At 44.6% G+C, this 25883-nt stretch overlaps 1 protein-coding gene across 1 annotated transcript in view; it reads left to right on the forward strand.

Moving 5' to 3' along the window:
* Nucleotides 1–25883, forward strand: part of BRSK2 (BR serine/threonine kinase 2) — a 453700-nt gene that overhangs the window by 412351 nt on the left and 15466 nt on the right. Inside the window, exons 13-18 of the mRNA XM_026653919.1 lie at nt 2587–2647; nt 9004–9211; nt 11016–11064; nt 17674–17797; nt 19646–19826; nt 21164–21253. Of these exons, the coding sequence (XP_026509704.1) occupies nt 2587–2647; nt 9004–9211; nt 11016–11064; nt 17674–17797; nt 19646–19826; nt 21164–21253 (713 nt within the window). The remainder of the gene's footprint in view (nt 1–2586; nt 2648–9003; nt 9212–11015; nt 11065–17673; nt 17798–19645; nt 19827–21163; nt 21254–25883) is intronic.

The following is a 25883-nucleotide window of genomic DNA, read 5'->3' on the forward strand; positions in this document are numbered from 1 at the left end:
GGCAGGGACTCTAAATTAGCTTTGTGTTCTCTAGAAGGCTGTTTATACTTACAGGACTAATATATATAATGTATATGTGCACATACCTAATAGGGCTGTCAAATGATTTTAAAAAAATCTCAATTAATCTCAAGATTAAAAAAAAGTTGCAATTAATTGCAGTTTTAATCACACTGTTAAATAATAATAGAATACCAATTTATTGGTTATAAATATTTTCGGATTTTTTTTCTACATTTTCAAATATATTGATTGCAATTACAACACAGAATACAAAGTGTACAGTGCTCACTTTATATTATTATTTTTATTACAAATATTTGCACTGTAAAAATGATAAACAAAAGAAATAGTATTTTTCAGTTCGTGTTTAGAGTCTACAAGTCAAAGCATGAAGGGGCATATGAATATTTAGCATTTATGGCACATAAATACCTTGCAACTCCGGCTACAACCATGCCACGTGAACACCTATTCTCATTTTCAGGTGACATTATCTCCCGTAAAGGTAAACAAACTTGTTTGTCTTAGCAATTGCCTGAACAAGAAGCAGGATTGAGTGGATTTACAGCCTCTAAAGTTTTATATTGTTTTGTTTTTGAGTGCAGTTATGTAAAAACAAATCTATATTTGTAAATTTCACTTTTCCAACAAAGAGATTGCACTATAGTACTTGTATGTGGTGAATAGAAAAATATTATTTCTTTTGTTTATCTTTTTATTGTGCAAATATTTGTAATCAAAAGTAATAATATAAAGTGAGCACTGTACACTTTGTATTCTGTGTTGTAATTGAAATCAATATATCTGAAAATGTAGAAAAAAATCCAAAAATATTTATAATACATTTAAATTGGTATTCTATTATTGTTTAACAGTGCGATTAAAACTGCAATTAATCGTGATTATTTTTTAATCTAGTTAATTTGTTTTGCATTAATCATATGCATTAACTGCGATTAATTGCCAACCCTAATACCTATATTCTTGTACACACACGCACACACACACACATGCCTATATGCGTGCACATATACATATGGTACTCATGTTGGTAGGTCCAACTGTGAACAGAGATTTTTATATGTTAGTTGTTGGTTGTGTTGGTTCTCCAGTATAGTCTCCTTCTTCAAAAATTGTTGTTCTTCAAGACCACCTATCCTTCCAGTTGAGGAGAGTTGAAAGCAGCTGCCTCTAGAGCTGGTCAACACTCTGGGTCAGTTGAGCGTGGGAGGAATCGCTCAAAAGCCACATGAAATGCTTTCTGCTATGAGGGACAGTTTTTGTCACTGCTCCTGTATTAACATTCTCTGCTGTTGAGAAGTTCCATTGCTGAGCTGTTCATGTGTTTGGTCTACATGACCTTTCAGGTCAGAGCCACTGGTTTTGGCCCAGTGCATTTGTATGTTTTGATTGTTGTTAACTACGGACAGTTTTTGCAGAGGCCTTTGCTGGTGAGCGTAAGGGGAGGTGATTCTGTATGGGTCACCTTGCTGGCAGGTGGAAGGGCAAGTTGGTCCCATAGGTTGGACTTCACCTGATTACATTAGGGCTGTTGATCCCAAAATTGGGAATCTCGTCAGCAGGCAGGATGGCTGGCGATCCCATAAGGAGATCTCACTGGTGAGCAGAACAGCAGGCGATCCCATAGGAGAGCTCACTGATGGTTAAAAAGGTCTGTTATCCCATATGGGAACCCCAAAAATGCCAGATTGAAGTGACACTGATCCTGTGTAGACTTTATCAATGGGCAGAAAAGTTATTGCTTCCACAGGGCAACCTAATTGGTGGGCAATGGCTGGGTGATCCCATAAGAAGAGCTGTTCTGGTGAACAGAAGAGTTGATGTTTCCATAGAGAGGAGCTCTCCAATGGGCAGAAGGGCCTGTGGTCCCCTAGGCCTAGGGGAAGTTCCTCAGAGAGCAGAAGAGATCAGTGATTTCAGATGCAAATCTCACTGGAGAGCCAAGGGGATGGCATCATGGTGAAGTTAGAAATGGTGGCTCAGCATCAAATAACCAGTCACCATAGACCTGAGCTTTGGTTTCACTGGGATGGTCCTGTAATTTAAGAAAATAGTGCATCTGGGGCACTGCAGATTTGACCTTTTTTGGGGCCTGGTAGAATTTTCTGCTCTTGTGAGTTACACAGATAGTGGTTTTCCATATCTCTGGGGTTTATTACCTCTGGCACAGCAAGTGGAACTATGCAGAGAGTAATTCTCACCACCAGTACTGGGCTTATGATAATGGCTTTTGCTGTGATCTCTTTAGTGTACACTGTCAGGAAGCAATATCTGTCCATGCGCAAATACTCATGACCCCGAAATGGGTGGCATTGCACAGCTCCACTCACAGAGCACCTCTGGGGTCACAAGGTCCTCTCTGCATGAACATAATTTCTTAGAGGCTGGGAGAATTGAAAGGTTTGTCATGTAGTGAGAGGGTAAGGAAGAGCCATGTGCTTTTCCTATTGAAAGCCTCCCTGCTGCTCCTCACCTCATGCCTGTGCATGCGGTGGCTGTGTTCAGTGGATGTTCCTTGCCCAGGGTTTCTGAGGGCCATCTCTCCCTGTTGTGTTCACTCAGGTCTCGGTCGATCAGCGGAGCTTCATCTGGTCTCTCCACCAGCCCCCTCAGCAGTCCAAGGGTAAGTGGCATTACTTCAGGATCTGTGGGTACCATTCCCTCAGACAAGCTCAGTGCTTTTTGGCTTCTATGCCTGTAGAGCTGTGGTTATTTGTGGAGTGTTTTATTTTTCCTTGGTTGGTTGTAAATTTGCTTGAATTGGGGAGATATTGATTAGAAATTAATGTGCAGCATCTCTTACCCTACATGTTTCCTGTGCTACCCGAGATGTCTCTCTATGGCCCTGTCCATCGTCAGCCTCATAACCACCTTTAGGACCAAACACGGCTAGGACACATAACACCCCGTTGGGTTGTCTATAGCACACCTTCAGCTAATACGGCTGCTTGTAACAAAGTCACAGTGAAGCACCATACCATGTCACTTTGGTTCTGCTTAGTACAGAACTGTGCTTGACTGACATGGGTCTAGCTAGAATGGGGATGTTACTGAATATGGTAGTAAGCACCCTCGTTTGGTGCTGTAGTGAGGACAGGGCTTCGGGGGGGGGGGGAATTATATGGATTTGAAGAGAAATAAGAAATTGGCACATCACGAGACTGGGGTCTCTGAGGAAACAGCGTACTCATTTCTGTCTCCTGTCAACGAGCCAAACCCTGAGGTCTTTACTAAGTATTTAGCCAGTCCCTACTGAGGCAAAGGTCCCTTTCATTTCAGTGGCAGCTCACCTACCTAAGGATTGAGTACAACATCAGGGAATCATTCCCCACGATCAATGCACAGACTGTCCCCTCCTCACATGGGTCTTCTCTTTTTGTATCTGGGGTAGGGAGGAAAGCAGTGGAAGTCAGCTCCCTCTATGACACCATCACCACCAGCCTGGGAGCCAGCTTGGGCCTGGAGATCTATGCATGCATAGTGGAAAAGGGATGTGGGATGGCTGGGGGGACTCACATCCTACCCCAGCCCCCTGCAATATACAGTAAACCTCCCACATAGCTATTACAGTCAGAGGGTGCACGTACTAGTGCACAGAGGCCTCACTGTGGTGGGCAGCCTCTCTTGGGGTGGGGATGAGGATTTCCAGGCACAGCATCTGGCAAGGAAAGCTTTGTCAATGCAGCCCCACACCTCGAGCTGCAGCAGAGTGCTAGGTCCTCACTGAAAAGCTCATGGGGCTATGTCAACGTCTGTCCCAGAATGTTTCAGGGAACCTCACAGCTCTTCCTAAGCCCCATTCCCAGCAGCTGTTTCCATGAGATGGTGAGTGCACTCCCACCTGTGTAAGTACCTCAGGACATGTGGAGATGACTCCAAGAAGCATTTCAGATTGCTATTTCCCCTAAACAGTCAGGTGTAATTCATATTCTTAAAGGGACATTGTCAAGTACAGGTTTCTAGCTTTGCAGACTTTCCAACCTCTCCATTGTTTCAACTATTTTCTTAAAAGCATCTAATTTCCAAAACCTTTTCCCATCAATTTTTCTCCTGTTTTGTAACTGGCAGACATTTGATTTTGTTCCCCCACCCTCCCATGTCTTTAACACACCAGGAACCAACAAGGTTCCATTTCAGAAGGTTCCTATTCTGTGCACTGGCCTCGCTGATGTCAGCAGGACTGGCCAGAATTCTGAGAATAATATTAACAACTGCTGCAGAATAAGTGGAGAAACGCACAAAAATAGCATCCAGTTCTGCAAACCCTAGTCATGTGAGTAATCCTGTCTCATAGGAGCAATTGCATTGATGTCAGTGGGACTACTTGGGTGAGTAAGAACTCCTCACATGAATAAGGGTTGCAGGTCTGGTCCACAGTGACTATTCTTTAAAATGATGACTTGGGAGCAATTGATTAAATGTTTTTTAAAAGCTATTTAGCAGCCAGGTGGCATTCTCAGAAGACCATAACCATTTTAAGGTGGTCAGATTTTGGTCTTGAAGGGACACTGTTGGGTTAAAAATCATATAGTTTAAAAAAAGTGTCCTTACTTATGCACCTTAGGTTATGGAAAGGGAAACTATTTTCAAAATCAAATGTTTTTCACTATTTACACTGCTTGGGCACAATACTGCACCGTGCCGAATTCAATGGCAGTTGAAAGTGCTTGAATCTCCCAAGATTAGGACCTTGGTTTACTTTGTTGCACCTCTCTGAACTGTAGCAATGAGAAGACACCAGTCAACTTAGTGGACCAAATTAGGCTCTTGGTTAAACTGGTGTAAATCTATTGAAGTTAATGGTATTACTCCAGGTTTTTCAGTGGTTTAACAGGATGCAGAATGGCTTTATTTCTTGTAAGTTTGATTCTCGTGCTGTCATACACTGATTACATGAGCTGTAAAAATTGCAGGGGAATGCTTGTAATTATTACTTTTAAACCTGTTTCCATTGGAATTAATTATAAACGGAGAATGATCTCTTCCTGGTAGTGACCAGCATGAATTAGCCACATTATTCATCTCTTTGACCTTCCATTCCTAATGGTGATTTGGAATTCACCAAAAGAGACAAGCTGTCTTAATTTTAAAGCGTTTTACAAAACCTAATATTAATAGAAATATTTTAATGTATTGGTTTTCCTTTAATTTTCAGAGTCTTATCCAATGTCCATTGAAGTCAAACCTCCCCTTGAATTCAGAGGGCTTTGAATCAGACCCTCAATGCAAGCAGTTTTATCTGTTTGGCTTTAAACATTCCCCTGCATTTTTAAATGTCGCAGCCTGGTGCTAGTACTTGAGAACCAGTCTGGTTTCCTTTCTATGATTTGGGGTTGCAATTGCTTTTACATCATATGTATGTACAGTGCCTAGCACAATGGGGCTGGATTAGAGCCTTTAGAGGCTACAGCAGTCTAAATAATGAATATAATAAAATATATTTGTTATGGCCACAAATGAGCAAGCTGAGTGCAGGGCCAAGAATAAACTAAGAGCATAAATGGTGCTTGTAATCTAGGATGTTATTACTAGGGCTGTCGATTAAGCACAGTTAACTCGTGATTAACTCAAAAAAATTAATCGCAATTAAAAAAATTAATTGAGATTAATCACAGTTTTAATTGCACTGTTAAACAATAGAATACCAATTGATTGTTTTTGGTTGTTTTTCTACATTTTCAAATATATTGATTTCAATTACAACACAAAATACTAAGTGTACAGTGCTCACTTTATATTATTGTTTTATTACAAATATTTGCACTGTAAAAATGATAAACAAAAGAAAAAAGTATTTTTCAATTCACGTCATACAAGTACTGTAGTGCGATCTTTTCATCATGAAATTGCAACTTACAAATGTAGATTATTTTTTTTTGTTACATAACTTCACTCAAAAATAAAACAATGTAAAACTTTAGAGCCTACAAGTCCACGCAGTCCTACTTCTCGTTCAGCCAATCGCTAAAAGAAACAAGTTTGTTTACATTTACAGGAGATAATGCTGCCTGCTTCTTATTTACAATGTCACTTGACAGTGAGAACAGGCATTCGCATGGCACTTTTGTAGCTGGCATTGCAAGGTATTTATGTGCCAGATACGCTAAACATTCGTATGCCCCTTCATGCTTCGGCCACCATTCCAGAGGCCATGCTTCCATGCTGATGACACTTGTTAAAAAAATAATCCGTTAATTAAATTTGTGACTGAACTCCTTGGGGGAGAATTGTATGTCTCCTGCTCTGTTTTACCCGCATTCTGACATATATTTCATGTTATAGCAGTCTCAGCTGATGACCTAGCACATGTTGTTCATTTTAAGAACACTTTCACTGCAGATTTGACAAAACGCAAAGAAGGTACCAATGTGAGATTTCTAAAGATAGCTACAGCACTTGCCCCAAGGTTTAAGAATCTGAAGTGCCTTCCAAAATCTGAGATGGACAAGGTGTGGAGGATGCTTTCAGAAGTCTTAAAAGAGCAACACTCTGAAGCAGAAATTACAAAAACCGAACCACCAAAAAAGAAAATCAACCTTCAGCTGGTGGCATCTGACTCAGATGATGAAAATGAATATGCGTCAATCCATACTGCTTTGGATCATTATCGAGCAAAACCCATCATCAGCATGGAAGCATGTCCTCTGGAAAAGTGGTGGAAGCATGAAGGGACATATGACTCTTTAGTGCATCTGGCACGTAAATATCTTGCAATGCCAACTACAACAGTGCCATGCAAACGCCTGTTCTCACTTTCAGGTAACATTGTAAACAAGAAGCGGGCAGCATTATCTCCTGCTAATGTAAACAAACTTGTTTGTCTCAGCGATCAGCTGAACAAGAAGTAGGACTGAGTGGACTTGTAGGCTCTAAACTTTTAGATTGTTTTATTTTTGAATGCAGTTATTTTTTTTTTACATAATTCTACATTTGTAAGTTCAACTTTCATGATAAAGAGATTGCACTACAGTACTTGTATGAGGTGAATTGAAAAATACTATTTCTTTTGTTTTTTACAGTACAAATATTTGTAATAAAAATAAATATAAAGTGAGCACTGTGCACTTTGTATTCTGTGTTGTAATTGAAATCAATATATTTGAAAATGTAGAAAACATTGAAAAAGATTTAAATAAATGGTATTCTATTATTGTTTAACAGCGCGATTAATCGCGATTAATTTTTTTAATCACACAATTAATTGTGATTAATATTTTTAATCGCTTGACAGCCTTAGTTATTACCAATATGTAGGGTAATTCATTTTGTTTTTAAAATGTGGTTTTTATCCTGCCAATATCCCTTTAAAAGGATTTTACTCCCTGAATGTGTGTATTATACGGTTAACTGAACTCATCTGAACTGAACTTTCCCAGGCAGCCCCTGTAACTAACGCATGAAGGTTTTTTCTTTTAACAACAACAAAAAAAGTCCTATCCCCTTGTTCTTCTCTCTCAATGGTGCATTATGAGTAGTTGTTTTTTCCCTTAATCTACATAATCACTTCCATCATCCAGAGAATGTGACACTGGGACTTTGTAACAAATATTGAGCAGTGAATTTCTGAACAGCAGAATCAGGGTGTCATCAGACTCTGTCTTTTCAATGCTGATTGGGAAATCTCCTTCTTTCCCTGTCATGTAGCCCTGCTGGGACCCTCAGGGATTCTCTGTATAGCGATCTGTTTGCAAATCAAACCCCAAACTGACCCAGGGTTCAGGGATACCCCTGGTGTTTTGTGTTCAGGAATGTCCCAGCTAATGCTGAGTGGGTGATGTCACTCTGGAAGGCCAGGGGAGGAAGGTGGATGAAATGGTACTGCTCTCCCTCTTCTCTTTCTTTCCCCCATGGGTGAATGGAGCCTATGTGTGAGTTTTGTAGAGTTAGGGGAGGAGAGGGAGTGGGGGCTCTGAATGGTGTGTGCAGTAACCGGTGTGCCTTTCCCACCACCCCACGTGCACCACACACTTATTTTGAATTGCATCTCTCTGCTGTGTTTGGTCGGGGCACTTTGAGCTGAAAAAAGCAAGCCCAGCTTAGGCGCTTGTCAGTTTCTGTGTGGCTTGAATGGCTCTTATTACCCCTTCCTCACCTCCCGTCAGCATTGTGCTTTTTTCATCGTGGGGCAATCCGAACAATGCCGGGGGGGTGGCGTCTCTCTCTTTTTTCCCCCTCAGTTATTTTGAATTTTTTTTCCCCTTCTTCCTTTGTGTTCCTTTTCTCTCTGTGGTTTTCCTTTGCTGACACATGGTTGGTTAATATGATAAAGCCTGTTATGACACTGTTGTTCTTGCTGCTGCCGCCGCCACTGCTGCTGCTGTTGATTATGCTGCGTTCCCAGCTAACTGCATGTCTTTTTGTTTTTTGTTTTTTGTTTGTTTGTTTTTTGTTCTTGTTTCTTTGCAAACCCTCCCACCCGCCCTCCCCTTCACCTCCATCTCTCGTGTCTCCTTGTGACATGATGCATCTTTGTGACTCAAATGGGTTTATTCTGACTTTCCTTTCTCTGCTCGCCCGCTGTGTGCGTGTCTCACTGTTCTCGATGTGCATGGACACTCTGTGTCTGTCTTGTAGCCTATCAGAAAGTTTTTCATACCCCCTCAGACTCCTGACCTCCCTTTCTCCCCCCGACCCCAAGTCTCCTTGGACCCTGATGCTTGTAGGAACGCCTCCAGGCCTGGACATGTTCTCCAACCAAAGCCAGCACTTCAGTCCAACCCAAAGACGCAGACTTTGCCATCCAAGAACAAATTGGCCGAAAAACCGCTCCAGTCTACCAAATCCAATCCGCTCCCTGCCACCAATGCCAACACCCCCTCTTCCCAGAATCCCCCTGTGCAGAATGCTCAAGGCCGCCCACCCACTGCCGGCTTTAGCCCCCAGCTGGCCATTCCTACCGTGCAGGCCAACCCTATGTCTCCTGTTAGATTACTCCCTTCTAGTACTGACCCAAGCACCAAATCTATCCCCATCATACAGGTCACCCCTCACCCCTCTCCAAGGGGAAGTCCCCTCCCTACCCCCAAGGGGACACCCGTCCATACGCCAAAGGAGAGCCCAGCAGGCACACCCAACCCAACGCCACCATCCAGCCCCAGCATTGGAGGAATGCCCTGGAGGACACGGCTCAACTCAATCAAGAACAGCTTCCTGGGGTCTCCTCGATTCCATCGCCGGAAATTGCAAGGTGAGTCCGTTCTCCAGATGAATGCGGATGTCCGAATTGGGGTGAGTATTCAGCAATAAACTGGCAACTCAGATTGACTCAGAAAATCTCATTTGCGGAGAAGTGACTATCAGTGTTGGTAAGAGTGAGGGAGTTAATGCAAGGCCAAGACAAGCGTGAACAGGCTCTGTGGTAACTTTCACAGCACAGCTCTGCTGCTGCACCTCAATCCTGGGCTGCAGCCTCTCTTGCTATTCCAATCCTGAATCCCCACACAGCACCACCTGCTATCCCCATCCTGCAGCCCCCTGGCAGCTCTGCCAGTGCACCTCAATCATGACCTTGCAGCATCTCCTGCTACTTCACTCCTGAGCCTACCCACCTTTAGTCTTGCTCCGCAGCACTCCTGCTATTCCAGGCCTGGCCCTTTCCCAAGCAGAGATGGTCAATTGGTGGGAATAGAATGAGATTGTCCTTCTACAGTGTAGCTTGTTTTTATAATCCTGTTTAATTATTTCTTTTCTTTTTCTCCTGAGTGTAATTGGTGTAAACTATCCCTTAATGTAATCAGTACTATCAGGTCTGTTTGGGATATTACAGTTTTTACAGACCCTGGAATTCTAAGATGGACAAAGTTATTTGCTTCAAGATTCGGGTAGCTTTTTCCTCTTTGGCAAAGGGCACCTGAAGTCACATACATAACCCCAAAGGCTGTCAGAATCAAACCAATTCCTTATGGTTTTACACTCAAGGTATTGGGGTCTGTTCTGTGGGGAAAGGAGAATATCTAACGTGCTAATGGAAGATCTAGAACAGGGGTAGGCAACCTATGGCACGTGTGCCGAAGGCGGCACGCAAGCTGATTTTCAGTGGCACTCACACTGCCTGGGTCCTGGCCACCGGTTCGGGGGACTCTGCATTTTAATTTAATTTTAAATGAAGCTTCTAAAACATTTAAAAAACCTTATTTACTTTACATACAACAATAGTTTAGTTATATATTATAGACTTATAGAAAGAGACCTTCTAAAAATGTTAAAATGTATTACTGGCACATGAAACCTTAAATTAGAGTGAATAAATGAAGACTCGGCACACCACTTCTGAAAGTTTGCCGATCCCTGGTCTAGAACATATGCCCTGATTATCAGAGACTCTGTATCTGAGATGGCCACGGAAGGACTGAGAATTGTGACGGTGATGCAGGGATCCTTCTCAGGGGAAAAGTTGATCGGCTAGTTTTATTTTTGGCTCAAGCATCACCCTATTCTGCGAACTGGAGCCCATTGGATTCTGTGCAAGGTGCGAACACAGCTGGACTGATGTAACAGCATTCCAACATCTCATTTGCACTTTGAAGAATCTGCAGGGATTCCCTGTGTATTTTCAGTGGCTATGGGGATTCTTTAGATGAAAGGCACTGTGCAAAGTATGAATGTTAACCACTGATTCTCATTTATTTATTAAATAAGAAAAAAGAGTAGAAAGTGATTCAGACACACCACAATGATATGCTCAGTCTAAGGGCCTGATCCAAAGCATGTTGAAGCCAATGGGAGACTTTCCATTGACTTCAATGGGCTTTCGGTCAGGCCCTGAAAGCATCAATATTTTAGAATAGAGTAGTCACGGTGATCTAGGAACACGGGACCAATGTTTAGACATCAGGACTGGCTTGTGGTTTTTAGGAGATGTAAGGATGGGGGGAAAACAAGGGGGTATGGTGCAAGGATTATTTCATTGATATAGAAGGAGAAAGAGGAAGGTCTATTTCTTTACCATTTCCTTTTTCTTGCTCCCTCTTTATGTGTGTGCGTGCATACAGTACCTACACCAGAGGAGATGTCCAATTTAACCCCGGAATCTTCCCCAGAGTAAGTAATTCACTATGACGCTACTTATCTCACCACTTTATGGTTTCCTTCCTGTGCTAATGGTGTGATAGGAACACAGTCCATTCCTGGTCCTGAAAGGCTCTAGCAAATGGTCTAGATATGTGAAAGGGCTCTTCCACTGGGGTCCATGGGCACAATCCAATGCCCAGTGAAGTCAATGCAAGTCAACAGGTGTGGCTGAGGCTCCTCACTTTCTTTGGAGTGCGGAGCTTACCAGCGTTGAAACACCATCCTGCTCTCTCTCTTCCTGTGTTTCTCCAGCAAATCATTCTCTGGGAGGAAGGTCTTGTAATTGGCCCTAGCAGTGCAGTCACAGGACTTCCACTTAGTATAGCAGAGTTTGTCTCCCAGGGATAGGGTGTGAAGAGTAATTCCTGGAGCAATTCGGACACATCACTGCCTGTGATAGTGAATGCAGTGTTAGTTCCCGATAGCAGCACCAGGAGCTGCAGGGGATATTTAATATTCACCATGCATGTTCCTCAAAATCAGTGCACAATTAAACAATTTCATTGCACAAATGTGCATCACGGCATGGTGTGCTTGGAAGACCCTGCCAAAGAGCAGTGCTCCAAACACTTCCTAATATGGGTAACAGATGCCAAATTAGTCCTTTTTATTTTCACAGTTTGTGTTTGTGCACCCTATGCCCATAGAATTTCCCTGCCAACCGAGGCGATTTAGCCCTCTGTGCGTGAAATATTCATGATGATTTGAGGTCCAAAGATCTCTAATTGGAGCTGGTGGCATTGCCTTAACACTTTTACTAGTGCCAGGGCATCGTATTGTGAAAGCTGGGCAATCCATTTCCAAAGCTGCACCAGCAGGGTGGGTGGGGAATGGTCGGGGGCGGGAGGGTGGCGGTACGGGGAATGAGGAGTGAAGAGAGAGGGAGAGGTCCAAGAGGAAAAATAGAACAAGTTGTGTATTTAAAGCATGGGATGTTTACTGCTAGGGGGGACTTAGGGAAACTTCATAAAGAGAACAGGTTCACACTGAAGAAATAAATGAAACACTCATGTCAAATGGTCTTAAGGGTATTAAAGCTGAAAAAGTCTGTGAGTGAAATCTTTCTTTCTTTCTTTCTCCTGCCATCTCTATTTCACACTGTCCCTTTAAGAGCCGGTGTGATAAGGTAGAGTCTGTCATTTGAGGCAGTTTGGATGCAAGTCAAGTCCTAAGGCCCTCTCTCCCTTTTCTGTATAATTGCTGAATTAATGAGTTCAATTGGGTTGCACCCTGCAGGAAACATAATAAAACTCGTAAAAAAATAATGAACTAGATTTTATTTTAACCATAGATGTCTTGTTTCTCGGTGCCCACTTCCACATATTTTGGGTTTTGTTTTTGTTTTCCCCATAAGAAAACAGACATCTTCATCAAGAACTCTATTGACCTCATGTGCTGAGTGATAAACATGTGTTTCCTTTCTCTGTTATGGCATCTTTTAATGACTCTCATTCATTCAACAATCCCCATGATTGGCTAATATACCATGACATGTCTAGGTAATGCTTGTTTTTCTCTTATGGAGAAGTCCTAGTTAATTTATTAGCAATGAACCCTAAAGGGATATATCCTCAGCTGGTGTGTTCATAGAATCATAGAATATCAGGGTTGGAAGGGACCTCAGGAGGTCATCTAGTCCAACCCCCTGCTCAAAGCAGGACCAATCCCCAGAGCCCCAATTCAGCAAGGCACTTAAGCACGCATGTAACCTTCAGCATGTGAGTAATGCCATTGGTATCAATGGAGCTAATCATATGCCTAAAGTAGTGCTTGTGCTTAAGTGTCTTGCTGAATCAGGGCCCAAATAAGGAGCTTGCCAATAGGGTTCTAGACAAATTACTGTAGAAATCTATCGCTTTTTAACAGAGAATGAGATTCTTTCTTTCTTTCTTAACCAGCAAGGATAGAATTCTCTATTAAATTTTATATGATTATTCAAAAAAAGCAATGGAAAGTTTATCAATATCTGTTACATCGTACCAGACTATTCCAAACAGGATATATATTGTTCTGTCCTCCAGTGACATCCCCTCCTTTCTCACTGTCCCCTGAAACACACCTTCCTTTCTCATCCATGGCTGCCAATAACAGCTAATTGACTTCTAGCTCTTCCTTACAAAGAGAATGTCTTTACTGCTCACCTACACATCTCCAGAAGGACCTATAGAAATTCAGAGCTATGAAATTGGGCAACATGAGGGCAGATAGAATTCAGTATAAACCAGGGTAGACTGATTAAGGCACCATAGAAGGAACAATTTGAACTGGACATACGTACTGATGGGGTTGGGTCTTGAGAGAAGTGGGTTCAATTCCCTACTCTTCCACAGATGCCCTGTGTGACCTTGGACAACTCACTTAATCCTTTTATGCTTCAGTACCTCCATCTGTACGGTGGGGATAATCATATTCTCCTCCTCCCACCCTTGGTCTGTCTTGTGTATTTAGGGCAAGATTGTGACTTAGGGCTTGTCTACACTACCCGCCGGATCGGCGGGCAGTGATCGATCCAGCGGGGGGTCGATTTATTGTGTCTAGTTTAGACGCGATAAATCGACCGCTGAGCGCTCTCCCGTCGACTCCGGTACTCCGCCAGAACGAGAAGTGCAAGCAGAGTTGACGGGGGAGCGTCAGCTGTCAACTTACCGCAGTGAAGACACCGCGGTAAGTAGCTCTAAGTATGTTGACTTCAGCTACACTATTCACGTAGCTGAAGTTGTGTATCTTAGATCAACCCTGCACGGTAGTGTAGACAAGCCCCTAGACTCAGACACTTGTGCAGGGGAGTAAGGGGAAGTAATAGCCTGTTTTGGCCACAGAGCAAGGGGGAAGCCAGGAGGGAAGTGTGCCTTTGGGAGGTGAACAGCACCATTTGTCATTTTAAATGTGCTTGGAAGGAAGGGGATAGTCCTGCTCTGGAGACTAGTAGGAGCTCTCCATGTGCCCTCTTCTGAACATATCAGAGGACGAGGCAGTAGACCACACACGTCACGCTTCTCCCAGGATTGCCAAGTCTGTGTTTCAGTTAAAAAAAGCGTTATCGCCCTCTGAAACGGTGCCCACCACGCACAGCGTCTAAACCATGGCCCCTCCCATCACCTAGAGAGGGCTTTCCGAGTACGTGAGGGCTCTGAAGACCAACTGCAGTGGGGGAACTGGGCCTCTCACCACTTGCTGGTCAAACAGCTCCTGATAGGTTTTAGAAGAAAGAAATAGTGAAAGGGTCTATAGCATGTGGGTCCATCGCAAGAGAGCTGAGAGGGAGAGTTTGGTGGGTTTGTTACTGAGAGACCAGGGAGAGAAGCGAACTATAAACAATGAGGGAAGAGGTGAAAGCCTCAGCCCTTGTTATTTAACATGAGAATGGACAAAGCACTGGAAAAAATACTGTAACCTGGAGAAATAACCCTGCAGTCAGGCTAGGGGATGGACTAGAAAATGACCCTGGGATGTTAGGTCTTTTCCATTTCAAACTTCTACTGCTCTTAAAGCAACAAAAGTACAAGGCTCAGTTTTCACATGTGGGCATCCATTTGGTTGGTTTTACTCTGCAACTGAAGATCTCAAGTGCTTCCCCAGAAGAGTCCCTCTACCCCAAGCCCCACTTTGAGAAGGAGACTGGCAGAGAGGTGAGAGGATTATTAGTCCCAATCCCTTTTGTGCTGCAGGGAGGAAGGGGAAGCTGGACTCCCAATGCCAGATTTCGGGCCTGATTCTGGGAGATGCTAAGCATCTCCTTCAAGGTGCTGAGTGCCCTTGACTCTTAGGAGCTTCAGTTGGATTTCAGACCTTAAAGTGCAGTTCTACTCTGAAAAATGCTGAAGTACAAATGGCAGCTTTTTACTTGGCAGGTCTGTTCCGTGGTTATTTGCAGAGTCAGATCTGCTGAGTTGGCAGAGAGAAGTCAGTTGTACTGTTTTCTGATCCTGTGAGCTCTGCAGAGCCAACACAGCGACGAGGGAATCAGCTGGAGTCTATTCCATCTTGTGCATCACCAACAAATTTGTTTACTGAATTCCAATCAGTTACAGGCAGGAAAGTGTCGGCGGCGTCATTGAGGTCTTAAACTTGCCTAGTGCAAAGCCTTTATTCCTGGTGATAATTCATGAGAAGGAAAGAACTCAGCTGGACCCTGAGATCTCAGGCTGAGTTTGCAGGGTTAATGGCAAAAAAAACTCGTTATTGTATCTATAAACGGAGCCCTTTTTACCTGTAGTCATTGAGAGACCAGTAAATATAGGGACACACAAGGTGATTTTTTTTTAATGATTATTTTACACAGAAGAGCCGCATTTAAATATTTACACCTTGGCCCACCCCAGAAGTGATGGATACAAGCCTAGGACAACCAGACAGTTTAAATGGATCACCAGGTGCAAACAGCTAATGAGCAAAAGGCCCTTGACATGCAGGGAGTGGTTGCCCCAGCTTTCCGGGGGGCCTACAGAGTTGTTCTGTCATTGTGAGGCACATGAGCTCATTAGTATGTAATTTCCTTTCATACTCTAACCCTAGCTTTGTAACGACCCATTTAAATGAGAGGCCCTTTCTCTTTACTGCTCTCTGTGGTAATCTTTGGCTCACTGACTTAGTTACAGCTGCCTATGAATATTTTAGGGAGTTATGGTTTTCCAACCCACTTTTACTGAGGAGGGCGATTTACCAAACTGCAAGTGAATCCTTTTGCACTCTGCTTTTGGTCACCTGGGGTAGATGGAAACAGAAGCTGATTAACACTGAGCTGTCTTCCAGTTCTGATCTTTCCTCTGTGTGGATTAAATGGGCAATAAAATGACAGTGCTGTGATGCATGGAGCAATCCAGTAGTAAGGGCTGAGTCCAGTTGATTTCAAGACTTTGTTCTCCATCCCAGATGTCAAGACTCCAAATGAGTTTTCCAGTGTGTTCCTCTCCCTCCTTAACGCAAGTCTGGCCCCAGGGAGCCTAGATCTAGCCAGTTCTGTTTACCCAGAGAAGCAGATCTTTATTCAGATGCCTATTGCTGAGCTGTATTAATCCCGTCTCCAGATGGCTCTTTACCAGAAAGGCTTAAGGTTAGAGAAACTCTTCTCCTGTTATGTTGTGGAGCATTCTCCCAAGAGAAGTTGTGGAAGTCCATTGCTTGGCACACTGCAAACCAGACTTGACATGGTCACTATAAAATATTCTGCAGGGAATAATCCTGTATTGGCAGGAAGATGGACTCGGTGGCCTAGCAGGTCTTTTAATCTCTAACCTCTATAGACAATCCATCCCTGGTGTAACTTGACTGATTCCAATGCAGTTTCCTCTGTGATTAATTTGACCCAACAATTCTATGGTTGTGTCACATGACTGAAGCAATCTTCCCCCTCCACCACATTTTCTATAGGGTCCACCTACTACTCTCAAGCCCTGGCTAACCTCCCATTGATATAAATGACCCTGCATTTCTGCTGTAGTCCTTTTACTTTACTAGTGAATGTTGATGAAGCGGTGCTAGTGAAACCTCCTGAGTGGAAATACACATTTGATGATGCTGTCAGTATGAAAATAACAAAGTAATTTCATTTATGGTGGAATCAGCATTCAGTGCTTGAGGAAACAGCAGGTATTGGCCACTGCCTGTTAAAACCAAGAATGGTGGTTTGTGTACTTTGATATCTCCCCCTTGATACTTGGTAAAATTCACCCTGGGCAGAAGGCCAGCACAAGGGCCATGCATTCCTTAGATTCCCTAAGTGAGATTTAAGTAATATATAAGCCTTGTGTTTAATGATATAATAAGATACAATGGGCGGGCCACGTAGCACGGTTCACGGACAATAGGTGGACGGCAATCATTACTGAGTGGTACCCGCGAGAACAGAAAAGACCACCTGGTCGGCCTCCAAGAAGATGGGAAGATGACATTGTTAAACGTTTCGGACGAACGTGGAGAAGAAAGGCAAGAATGCGAGAAGAATGGCGGATGTGTTGTGATCGGTGCAGTCTTAACGACAGCTGAAGACCGATCGATCCAGGTGATAGGCCTTGTGCTAGCCCTCTGCACAGGGTTGAATTTCACCTACTGACATGGCAGCTTAGAGGGTGAGTGAGACACCCAGAGCAATGTGGGTGTAATAAATATTGTGACCCCAGGAGGAGATTTTCAGGTCAGGAGCTTCACAACTTCTAGAAAACCTCAAGTGGGCTGAAACTGACCTGGAATGACCTCCAAAATCTCCAGAGTATCAGTGTCACCAGCACCCACCATGATGCCAGAAGACACAGGAAGAGCCTTGCAGGGGATCTCTGAGATCTGTACGCAGATTTTATGTGCACTGTATAAAATGTTGTATTGATTAGTGTATTTGGTTAGAACTGCGACAGCGGCTCCTGGCTTTCCATTGCTGATCACACTGTGCTGCTGTAGTAAAACCACATGGTCCACAGTCTAGTGTCTGATTGAGTTACATCACATCACCCATTGTAGCAGCATCACAGTGTGATGACAGCCCATCATCCTTGTGTCGTATGCATGTTTGTCCAAATGCCAGGTGTCTAAGAAATGCTTTTTCTGTTCTAAATCTACTCCTTCTTTCTTTTTTCTTCATGTCAGGCTTGCCAAAAAATCCTGGTTTGGTAACTTTATCAACCTGGAGAAAGAAGAACAGATCTTTGTGGTCATTAAAGATAAACCACTAAGCTCCATCAAGGCTGACATTGTGCACGCTTTCCTTTCGGTAAGTCAATCTGGCCCGTGCTATAGACTCATCTCACTATTCAATTCCAAGGACATCCTAAGTCCACATATTCTTGGACAGGGCCCCCACGTCCTGGAATTCCTCCCCAGTGTGTTCATTTCTGCAGCACATTCTTTGCTCATCTGTTTCCCACTTGAACCTGGCCTAATGAGGTACCAAATTTCCCAAGGGGACCTGCAAAGTGCTAAAATGAAAGTCTTCCATGGACCTGCCGATGCTTGGGGTTTAAATGCAGTCAGAGCTTAAAGTGCTGCTGCAGTGCCTAGAAAGTCAATTCCCTTAATCGACTATTCCATTAGATTTATGGCACATTATTTTTCCCTTCTCCTTCTGGGTCCCACAGTGATCCTCAGGATGCTCCCTCCATCCCTTGCACCAGGAGAGGGAAATCTGTCTCACATCAGACTTTCTAGTCTTAATTTTAAATCTCCCCTGTACTTGGCAGACATAGAAGGCTCATTTTCTCCTAGGGCTGAAATATCTGTGGTTGGAGATGCTGACTGTCTGCACCTTAAAGTCTCCACACCTGGGATTTTGGGATTAGTGGGGGAGAGGGCATCCCTTCCTCCCAGACACAGAGACCCTCTTCTCTCCCACCCATAAGTACAAATGAAGAAAATATAAATGAGAGTGAAATTGATTTGAGAGATTTTTTTGTTCTAAGGGAGTTAGGTACATTTTTTTTAATTTGAGATGGGAGTAGGGCTTAGTTTATTTTATATATTTTGCTATATGACATTGTTTTTCTGCAGAAAGGCACTAATTTTCGATCTCTATAATATACCTGCTGTAATGAATTCCATTCCATAGAGCAGTCAAGACCCCTGACCTGTTTTGCACACAGCACAGACCTGTAAGCATGGGGTATAACATAATAGTGAGCATCACCCACTGTAAATGACCACACATTTATTTAAACTATGCCTCTCCCCTACATGAAGTCCATGAATTCAGCTCCACATATGGGACTGGTATATTGGCTTTTAGTGCCCAGTAGTCACTGTGAATACCCCAGCTGCTCTCTCTCTCACAGCTAGCTTCCTAATTAAAGATAATGCAGCAACCTGCTAAATTAATCCCTAGGGCCAGATTTTCAGAAGAACACCGTTCCTAGTTAGGCACCCCGATAAGTGGCCAGCTTGCTAAGATTTATAGCATGTTGAGTGCCGAGCCTATTTGGAATTCTGGCCCTGACTGTCAATGCTGGGCACCTGAAAACCTTGCCCGGAACAGTTTTGAAACTCTGGCCCCAAGTGTGAAGATCATAGGAGTACCCTAGAGATCACTCAAAGGTCTGTTTCTTACTAATAGGAGGCGGGGGGTAGTTAGGCTCTTCACAGGTAAACAGTCCCTGTAGAGATCCCAGGTTCTGGTCCTGTTTATCTATCCAGGTCAGCTATCGAGTATCCCTTTTCCTGGGCTCTCTTTGGTATCCTGCTTTGAATTTTCTACCCCCACCTGATATCATTTCTCACTGAGCTGTGAGGATCTACTGGAACTGATGCTTGGGAGATGTCAAAGGACACACTATGCTCAGTTGTACAGCAGGGGGAGTTTCTAAGTATGTCAGGTACTTCACCAGTATGCACGCTTTAAACCTGGCTTGATCCGCAAAGTGCTATGCATTCCTGTGAGGTGCTGAGCGCCTCAACTCCCACTGATTTTACAAGAGGGCACAGCTCATTGCAAGATTGAGCCCATAGGCAGCAAAGCTTTCTCTCTCCAATGGCTGGGAAGGCCAAGCGAGAGAAAGAAAGAAAGAGAGATCTTCTTAAATAGAACTTTTGCCCTCTGACCATATCATCCCCTACTGCCACCCTGTTTCAGATTCCCAGCCTCAGTCACAGCGTCATCTCACAGACAAGTTTCCGTGCAGAGTACAAGTCCACGGGGGGTCCCGCTGTCTTCCAGAAGCCAGTGAAGTTCCAGGTGGACATAACATACACAGAAGGGGGCGAGGCACAGAAGGAGAATGGGATCTACTCAGTCACTTTCACGCTCTTATCAGGTAACCACGCAGTGGCTGCAGCCTGCGGGCAGGGTAGCATTCACCCTGCCAGTGGGGAGGCCGGAGCATGAGGGCAGACATGGGAGCAGAGAAGATGAAAGCCTAGAACTCAGGAAGAGAGGGAGAACTTGGGAGAGGAGGGTGTAGGAAAGAGGAATGACAGTTTAGACATCCTGTGGTTTGGGCGGTGATGGGCATGCTGGGAGAGAAAGGGAAGGTCAATGGGAGCAACTACCGTCGAAGCAGATGCTGTCGTGGTCAGACAGACAGGTGTGCTAGAGTCGCTGCTGCTCAATGCGTTGGACTTGAAATGCTCCAGCTGTCCTGCCTTATTGTTTCAGTATAAGGTGTGTCTCTGAGCAAGGCGCTGTGCGGCCACCCACAGGGCTTTTGCCCTTACCCAGAACATAAGCAACAGGGAAGCCACTCTGCTGTCTTAGCTGGCCGCCAGGCACACTGTGAGAGAGGCAGGCCAGTCTGGCTCAGAACTGCAGAACTAACCTGGATTCTCTTCTGGGTCCTCTCCTCCTCCTTCCACAGTCGGACCTTTGCCCCTTCCCCAAAGGCTGTGAGTAAATTCCCTCCCCAAACAGGTCCTGTATCAAAGTGAGCCATCTCGATAGTGGCTGCACAAATCCAGGCTGTGCACCAATACCAGAGCCTCCCCTCCGCTCTAGGAATGGCTCGTGTCACCTTCCCCTCCTTTTGACACACACTTGCTCCCCACAGACGGGCTGTCAAGTCTGAAGGAGGAGTCATTTCTGATTTTAAATCTTTGGGAGAAGGGGCAGGGGGACTAGACCTTCTGGAGAAGTGGGCTGTGCAAATAGGTTTAGGCTGTTGTGCACCACTAGGTTACAGATGGGCTTGGCATTGGTAGGATGGATACAATTATTGCCAGTGTCCAATCAACCCCCATTAGAATAGATTTTGAATGGATCTGGCAATAGGAACCTTTGGAGGAGGGAATTGCTGTAGTTCCCACTGAGAATCCTGATTCTGGAGGGCAGGGGAACCATCTGAGGGAGGAGATTAAAAAGAGAAAATGAACCTCACATTTAGAAAACCAGCCCCCAGGGCATTTCAGATACTAGGATGGGAAAGGAGCATCTAAGCTAGACTCTTCCATGGAGTCCTTCACGTCATAGCTCTAAAGTGGTGGTCGTTCAGTAGCTCTTCAGTCACACACCAGACACACTATCAGTCTGATAATGGGGGAGGGGTGGAGATTGAAGGGAAGATGCTTGTTCTTCCTCCCCCTGTGTTATGCCCTGTGCCTTATGGGGGTATTCGGCTCCTGCTCTCTCACCGCTGTTTGCATCTTTTCTCCCCTGCAGGTCCAAGCCGTCGCTTCAAGAGGGTAGTAGAAACCATTCAGGCACAGTTGCTAAGCACACATGACCAGCCTTCAGTGCAGCAGTTATCAGGTATGTTGTATTCACTGTTCAGTGCTTTGCTTCAGCCAGGACATGAAGGTGAAGTGCCTCTCAGTGGGGGGGGGGGCGGAGAGAAAAGATGGGGGAGCACATCCCTCTGATTGCAACTAGAAACTAGCTTCATTCAGACAGAACAATAACTCTCCCCCCCCCATCCACCCTACTCCTGCCTCCAACACTCCATCTCCAATGTCCCAAGTGACTTCCCAAAGTGAGAAGCCCTTCCCACCTCCCACCCCAAGAGCCATCTGTACCCCCTCAAAGGAAGCAGAAGTTCCAGATTTTCTGTAGCTCCCAAATAACAGATTAAAGACCCCTCTAGAATGCTGTAGAACCCCCTATATCCACTCCTGGAATAAAGCTTGGAGCTGCCTTTAGCAAGAAGTTAAGAGCAAAGGCTTTCTGAGCGTCAGAAGGTGGTTCCCAGCTATGGGTTGTGGTGTTAGACACCTGGCCCAGTTGATCTATTGGTGAAGCCTTCATAGTGTATTCAGGTTCTGCAGGATCTCAGCTTTCATTTTTTTAGAAAGCAAGCTTCTAGCCCCAATGTTTGTAAAAAAAAAAAAAAACCTTCCAAATGGGACCCTAGTGTAATTAATGCAATGTCATCTTCCGGAGTCTGCAGTCAGCCTGAAATGGTCACTCAGAGGTGCGAACGCCCTCACTCCATTAAGCAGCTTGGAGTGTTCATTCTAGAGCCTAATGATGACACTTTAAAATGTCAGCATTACCTCTCATTGCTGATCATTTTAAGAGAACGGAACAGGGAAGAATGTGAGAGTTGAATCCCCTGGGAATGTTGGGAATTGGGAGTTACTGCAGGAAAGGAAATGCAGTGGGAGAAACAGAGGAGACACAGAGAAAGGAGAATGGGAAAGGAAGACAAGGAAAAGGCAGAAAGAATGGGGAGAATGTTCCCATTTGAATGATGCTGACTCCATTAAGTACTGAGCAAGTGAAAAATGTTAGTAACTAAAAGATCCGTATAAGGGCCAAATCATCTGCTTCACCTTTGTGTAAACCTGCCATTGCCGTGAATGGGGGATTTGCTGTGGATTTAGGTGGGTATGGAGTCCTAAATTTATACTCTGGCCCATGGATTATAATTAAAAATGGACTTTGGCCCTCTTCAAGAATGGGTTTGATGCCCTTGCTCTAACAGTGTGGCAGGTGAGTGAATTAAATGTGGAGACAGTTCCAGCTGGGAGGGCTATAGAGAGAGTTTTTCACAAGACAGAAGTTGTCACTCAGTTTAGGACAGATATTTCCCACCTCTCTTCCTCCTGCCAGTATTGCCTAGCCTTTTTCCTGTAGATTTCTTCACCACCCAAGAGCCACTAAAGGAGATGGGAATGGCTGGACGTCTAGAGCTAGATTTGTTTTAGGTTAACTTACTCTCAAGGAACCAAGTGCTTTTTTATTTACTGTCCAGTCTTACGGCATTAAACCAGACACCAGAAAGAAATGAGACCTTTCCCTCACCCGACCCCTTGTGTCCTGCCCTCTCTGGTGGGGTTGGGAGAGTTGGGTGATCAGAGAAGCATCCCGTGGAGGAGATCTGGCCAGTTGAGACTAGTTCTGCCATTCCTCCTGCTGTTTGACTAAAGGTCCCCCGTCCTTACCACTAAGGGGAAGAAATCCCTTATCCTCAGCTGAGCAAACCCTATTAAAGAAATTCATGACCTCGCTAACCAGCACCATGCCCTGGCCCTCTGTGCTTCATCTACTGAGACTAGCTAGAAAGATTTAGACCCTATTTTTTCCAAGTGTTCAAAGCAGCCAGGATGTCCCCATTGGAGAGTCTTCTCAGTGACATGGAACAAAATGCATTTGTCTGCCTGAGAGGTGAGGGAAAGCGTTCAGGACAAACAATGCTATGGGAAATGGATCCAACATGCGGCTCTGTTCTCTCTCTCTCTCTCTCTCTCTCTCTCTCTCACTCACACACACACACACACACACACACACATCAAATTATAAATGCAGAATTTCTTTCCTCTATCCAAAGCTTCACCAGAGTATCTCTCCGGAGCAATGGAAACCCAGCCCGTTCCTTAACATCACCTCCATGTCACTGAGAAGGGGGGATTATGTATAGAAATCTAATGTACAACAGGAACAGAATGGGTGGGCTCTTGTAAGTAAGAATGAGAATCCCCTGCAACAGGGCAAGGGACGATTCCAGGCAACAGGACACAGGAGAGACTCCAAGTCAAACACTTGTGCAGTCAAATATTCTGTTCAACAGGATGTGTGTGCTTCTCAATAAGGAGAAAAAGGATGCCCCTTGGAAAATTTAGACTGGTGTCTAGGGCCAGGAGAGAGGGAACATGCTAGGGGAAGGAGAAAAGAGGATTGTTTCCATTAAGATGGCAGCCAGCATCTGAAAGCTGGCAAGCCATGGAGCACATTTCCCCAGCTGTACTGGAGCGGGTGAAATGCGATAAGGGGAGGGGAGACAGAGAGAGCAGTGACAGGGTCAGTGTCCATCAGCTAGTCCAAAGGAGCTCTGGTGGGGCAGAAGAATTTGTCTTGTTGGGTGGCAGCCGTGACAGTCATGAAATCACTTCGCAGAACCTACCATGGGATTAATCAACTCTCTCTGTGTGGAAAGCAAAGATAATTCTGCTTCCTTCCTCTCTTCCCAAAGCCCGCAAAGGACATGGGCAATTGTGTTCAGAATGCCTGTCCACGGGGCTTGGGGATGCTGTGGAGGCAGAGTGCTCAGCCAGAGAAGTGTTACCCAGCAGATCTGCAGGAAGCTATGCCCAGCCTTGCTCATTCAAAAGGATGGTTTGCCACAGGGTGGCATCTTAGGGAGTATCAAGGGGAGGACATGACTGAGAAGGAGGAGAGAGTGAGACAGAGCTCGCCCATCCCCCACCCCCAGGAAACAAAACAGTTACCTTCCTCTCCCATGGCTTCGAAGAAGCTTAGAGTCTAATGATTGAGGCCAGCAAGACAGGGCTGCTGGTCTCATGCTGCTGGGGTGCTGGTCACTAGAGGGTCTGCCTGAACATTGTTAACACCCCATGCTGGGTATTGTCAGCCTCTCCTGCCGCATGAATTTGTGCCCAGTGCTGCTCCTGTTACCAGGTTAATGAGATCCATTGTGTTTGGCCTCTGCAGCGCGGTGCGGTGGTTCACTTAGCTATGCCTGTCTCCCTACCAGCCCTGATCATTCCAGCAGTTTTATTGCATGTTGGATAGCACCTTATTTCACTGGTAGTCCCATTGAAAACAATGGGACTCACGGAGTATGGTGCAGCTCAGCTTGTTGCCACACACCTACCAACTATGAAGCCATGTCCCCTGACATCCAGGTCAGATGCCGTTATAGGTGGGGCCATTGGAACAAAAATGTATAAAGTGAGAGAGGTGTGGGAGAATCAGTTACAACAGCTTTATTTTAGAGCAGGATTACCCATCACTGAAAGTGTCTCCAATTCCATCAGCGTCAGTGAGGACTTGTAAGCTCATGATGCTGATGTTTATTCTCTCTCCTGACCCTCATTGATCCACTAAGTGACATGCCAGCCCACTAAACCGGCTGGCCTGGGTTTCAGAACAGGACTCACCTTTCTCTGTCTCTCATTTCCCTGAGCTCACATTAGCATTTGTAGATGTTGCAGTGTGTGTGTGTGTCTCTCTCTCTGGTATAAGTGGGTGTGTTTCTGTGTCACACCTCTGCACCCTCTGGTCTCACTCCCCAGGTAGTATCCTCCCTTCATACCCTCATTCTGCTTCTTGGGCCTCACTTTGTTTATTCCCTCTCAGCAACTCTGAAGCAAGAAAATACATCCCCCCTCCCCCAAATTAAATACATAAATGAATTAAGTCCATAGTAGAAATTAAATTAATATAGTAAAAATCCATTCAACATCAGAAACAGAGTCCAATTGGCCAATGTCAGTCCAATACACTCCCCCAGGCAGTGTAGGGAATTAATGCCTGTATATTCTAACTGCTGGGACAACAGCAACGTCAATAAATCCGTTATGCCCTGCCCTGCCCTGCCCTGGAAGGACCACTCTCTCCTGGTTTGAGAGAGAAGAATACCATCTCCCTGGGCATTCAGCCTTGATCCCACTCCACACACTGCTCCACCTGCCGTACTCAAACTTGACCTTGACAAGACCACCCTCTGCTGGAACAAAAGGATCCTCATGGGGGGAAAAATCTCAGCTCTTTGCCTTTGTCTCCATCCAGTACAATCTCTGCTAAAGTATACTACACTTTCCTCTGGTGCATTCTTACAAAGGAATAATAAATACCGATGGTAAACGGAGAACTAACAGTGATCATTTCACTGTGCATCAGTTTTTCCCTCATTAGCATTTCCTTTCCTTCCTTAGGCTTGTTCCTGGAGACGGGAGTTCTCCACATACCCTTTTGTCCCATTTTCTGGGCAAACAGCATTGCATCTCTGCAGTAGACTTGCTGCTTCTTTGTTTACTTTTTTCTACTATATATCAGTTTTTAACTCTTTGGTAACTGATGATTTCAGAGCGTCTCAGTGTGGCAGCTGAAAATTCCAGCTCCCAACATCAGAGGTAACAACCAAATAGATGCCTACACACACACACACACACACACACACACACACACACACACACACACA

Source organism: Terrapene carolina, unplaced genomic scaffold (genome assembly GCF_002925995.2).
Source record: "Terrapene carolina triunguis isolate 2854851 unplaced genomic scaffold, T_m_triunguis-2.0 Scaffold171, whole genome shotgun sequence".
Taxonomy (NCBI): Eukaryota; Metazoa; Chordata; order Testudines; family Emydidae; genus Terrapene; species Terrapene triunguis.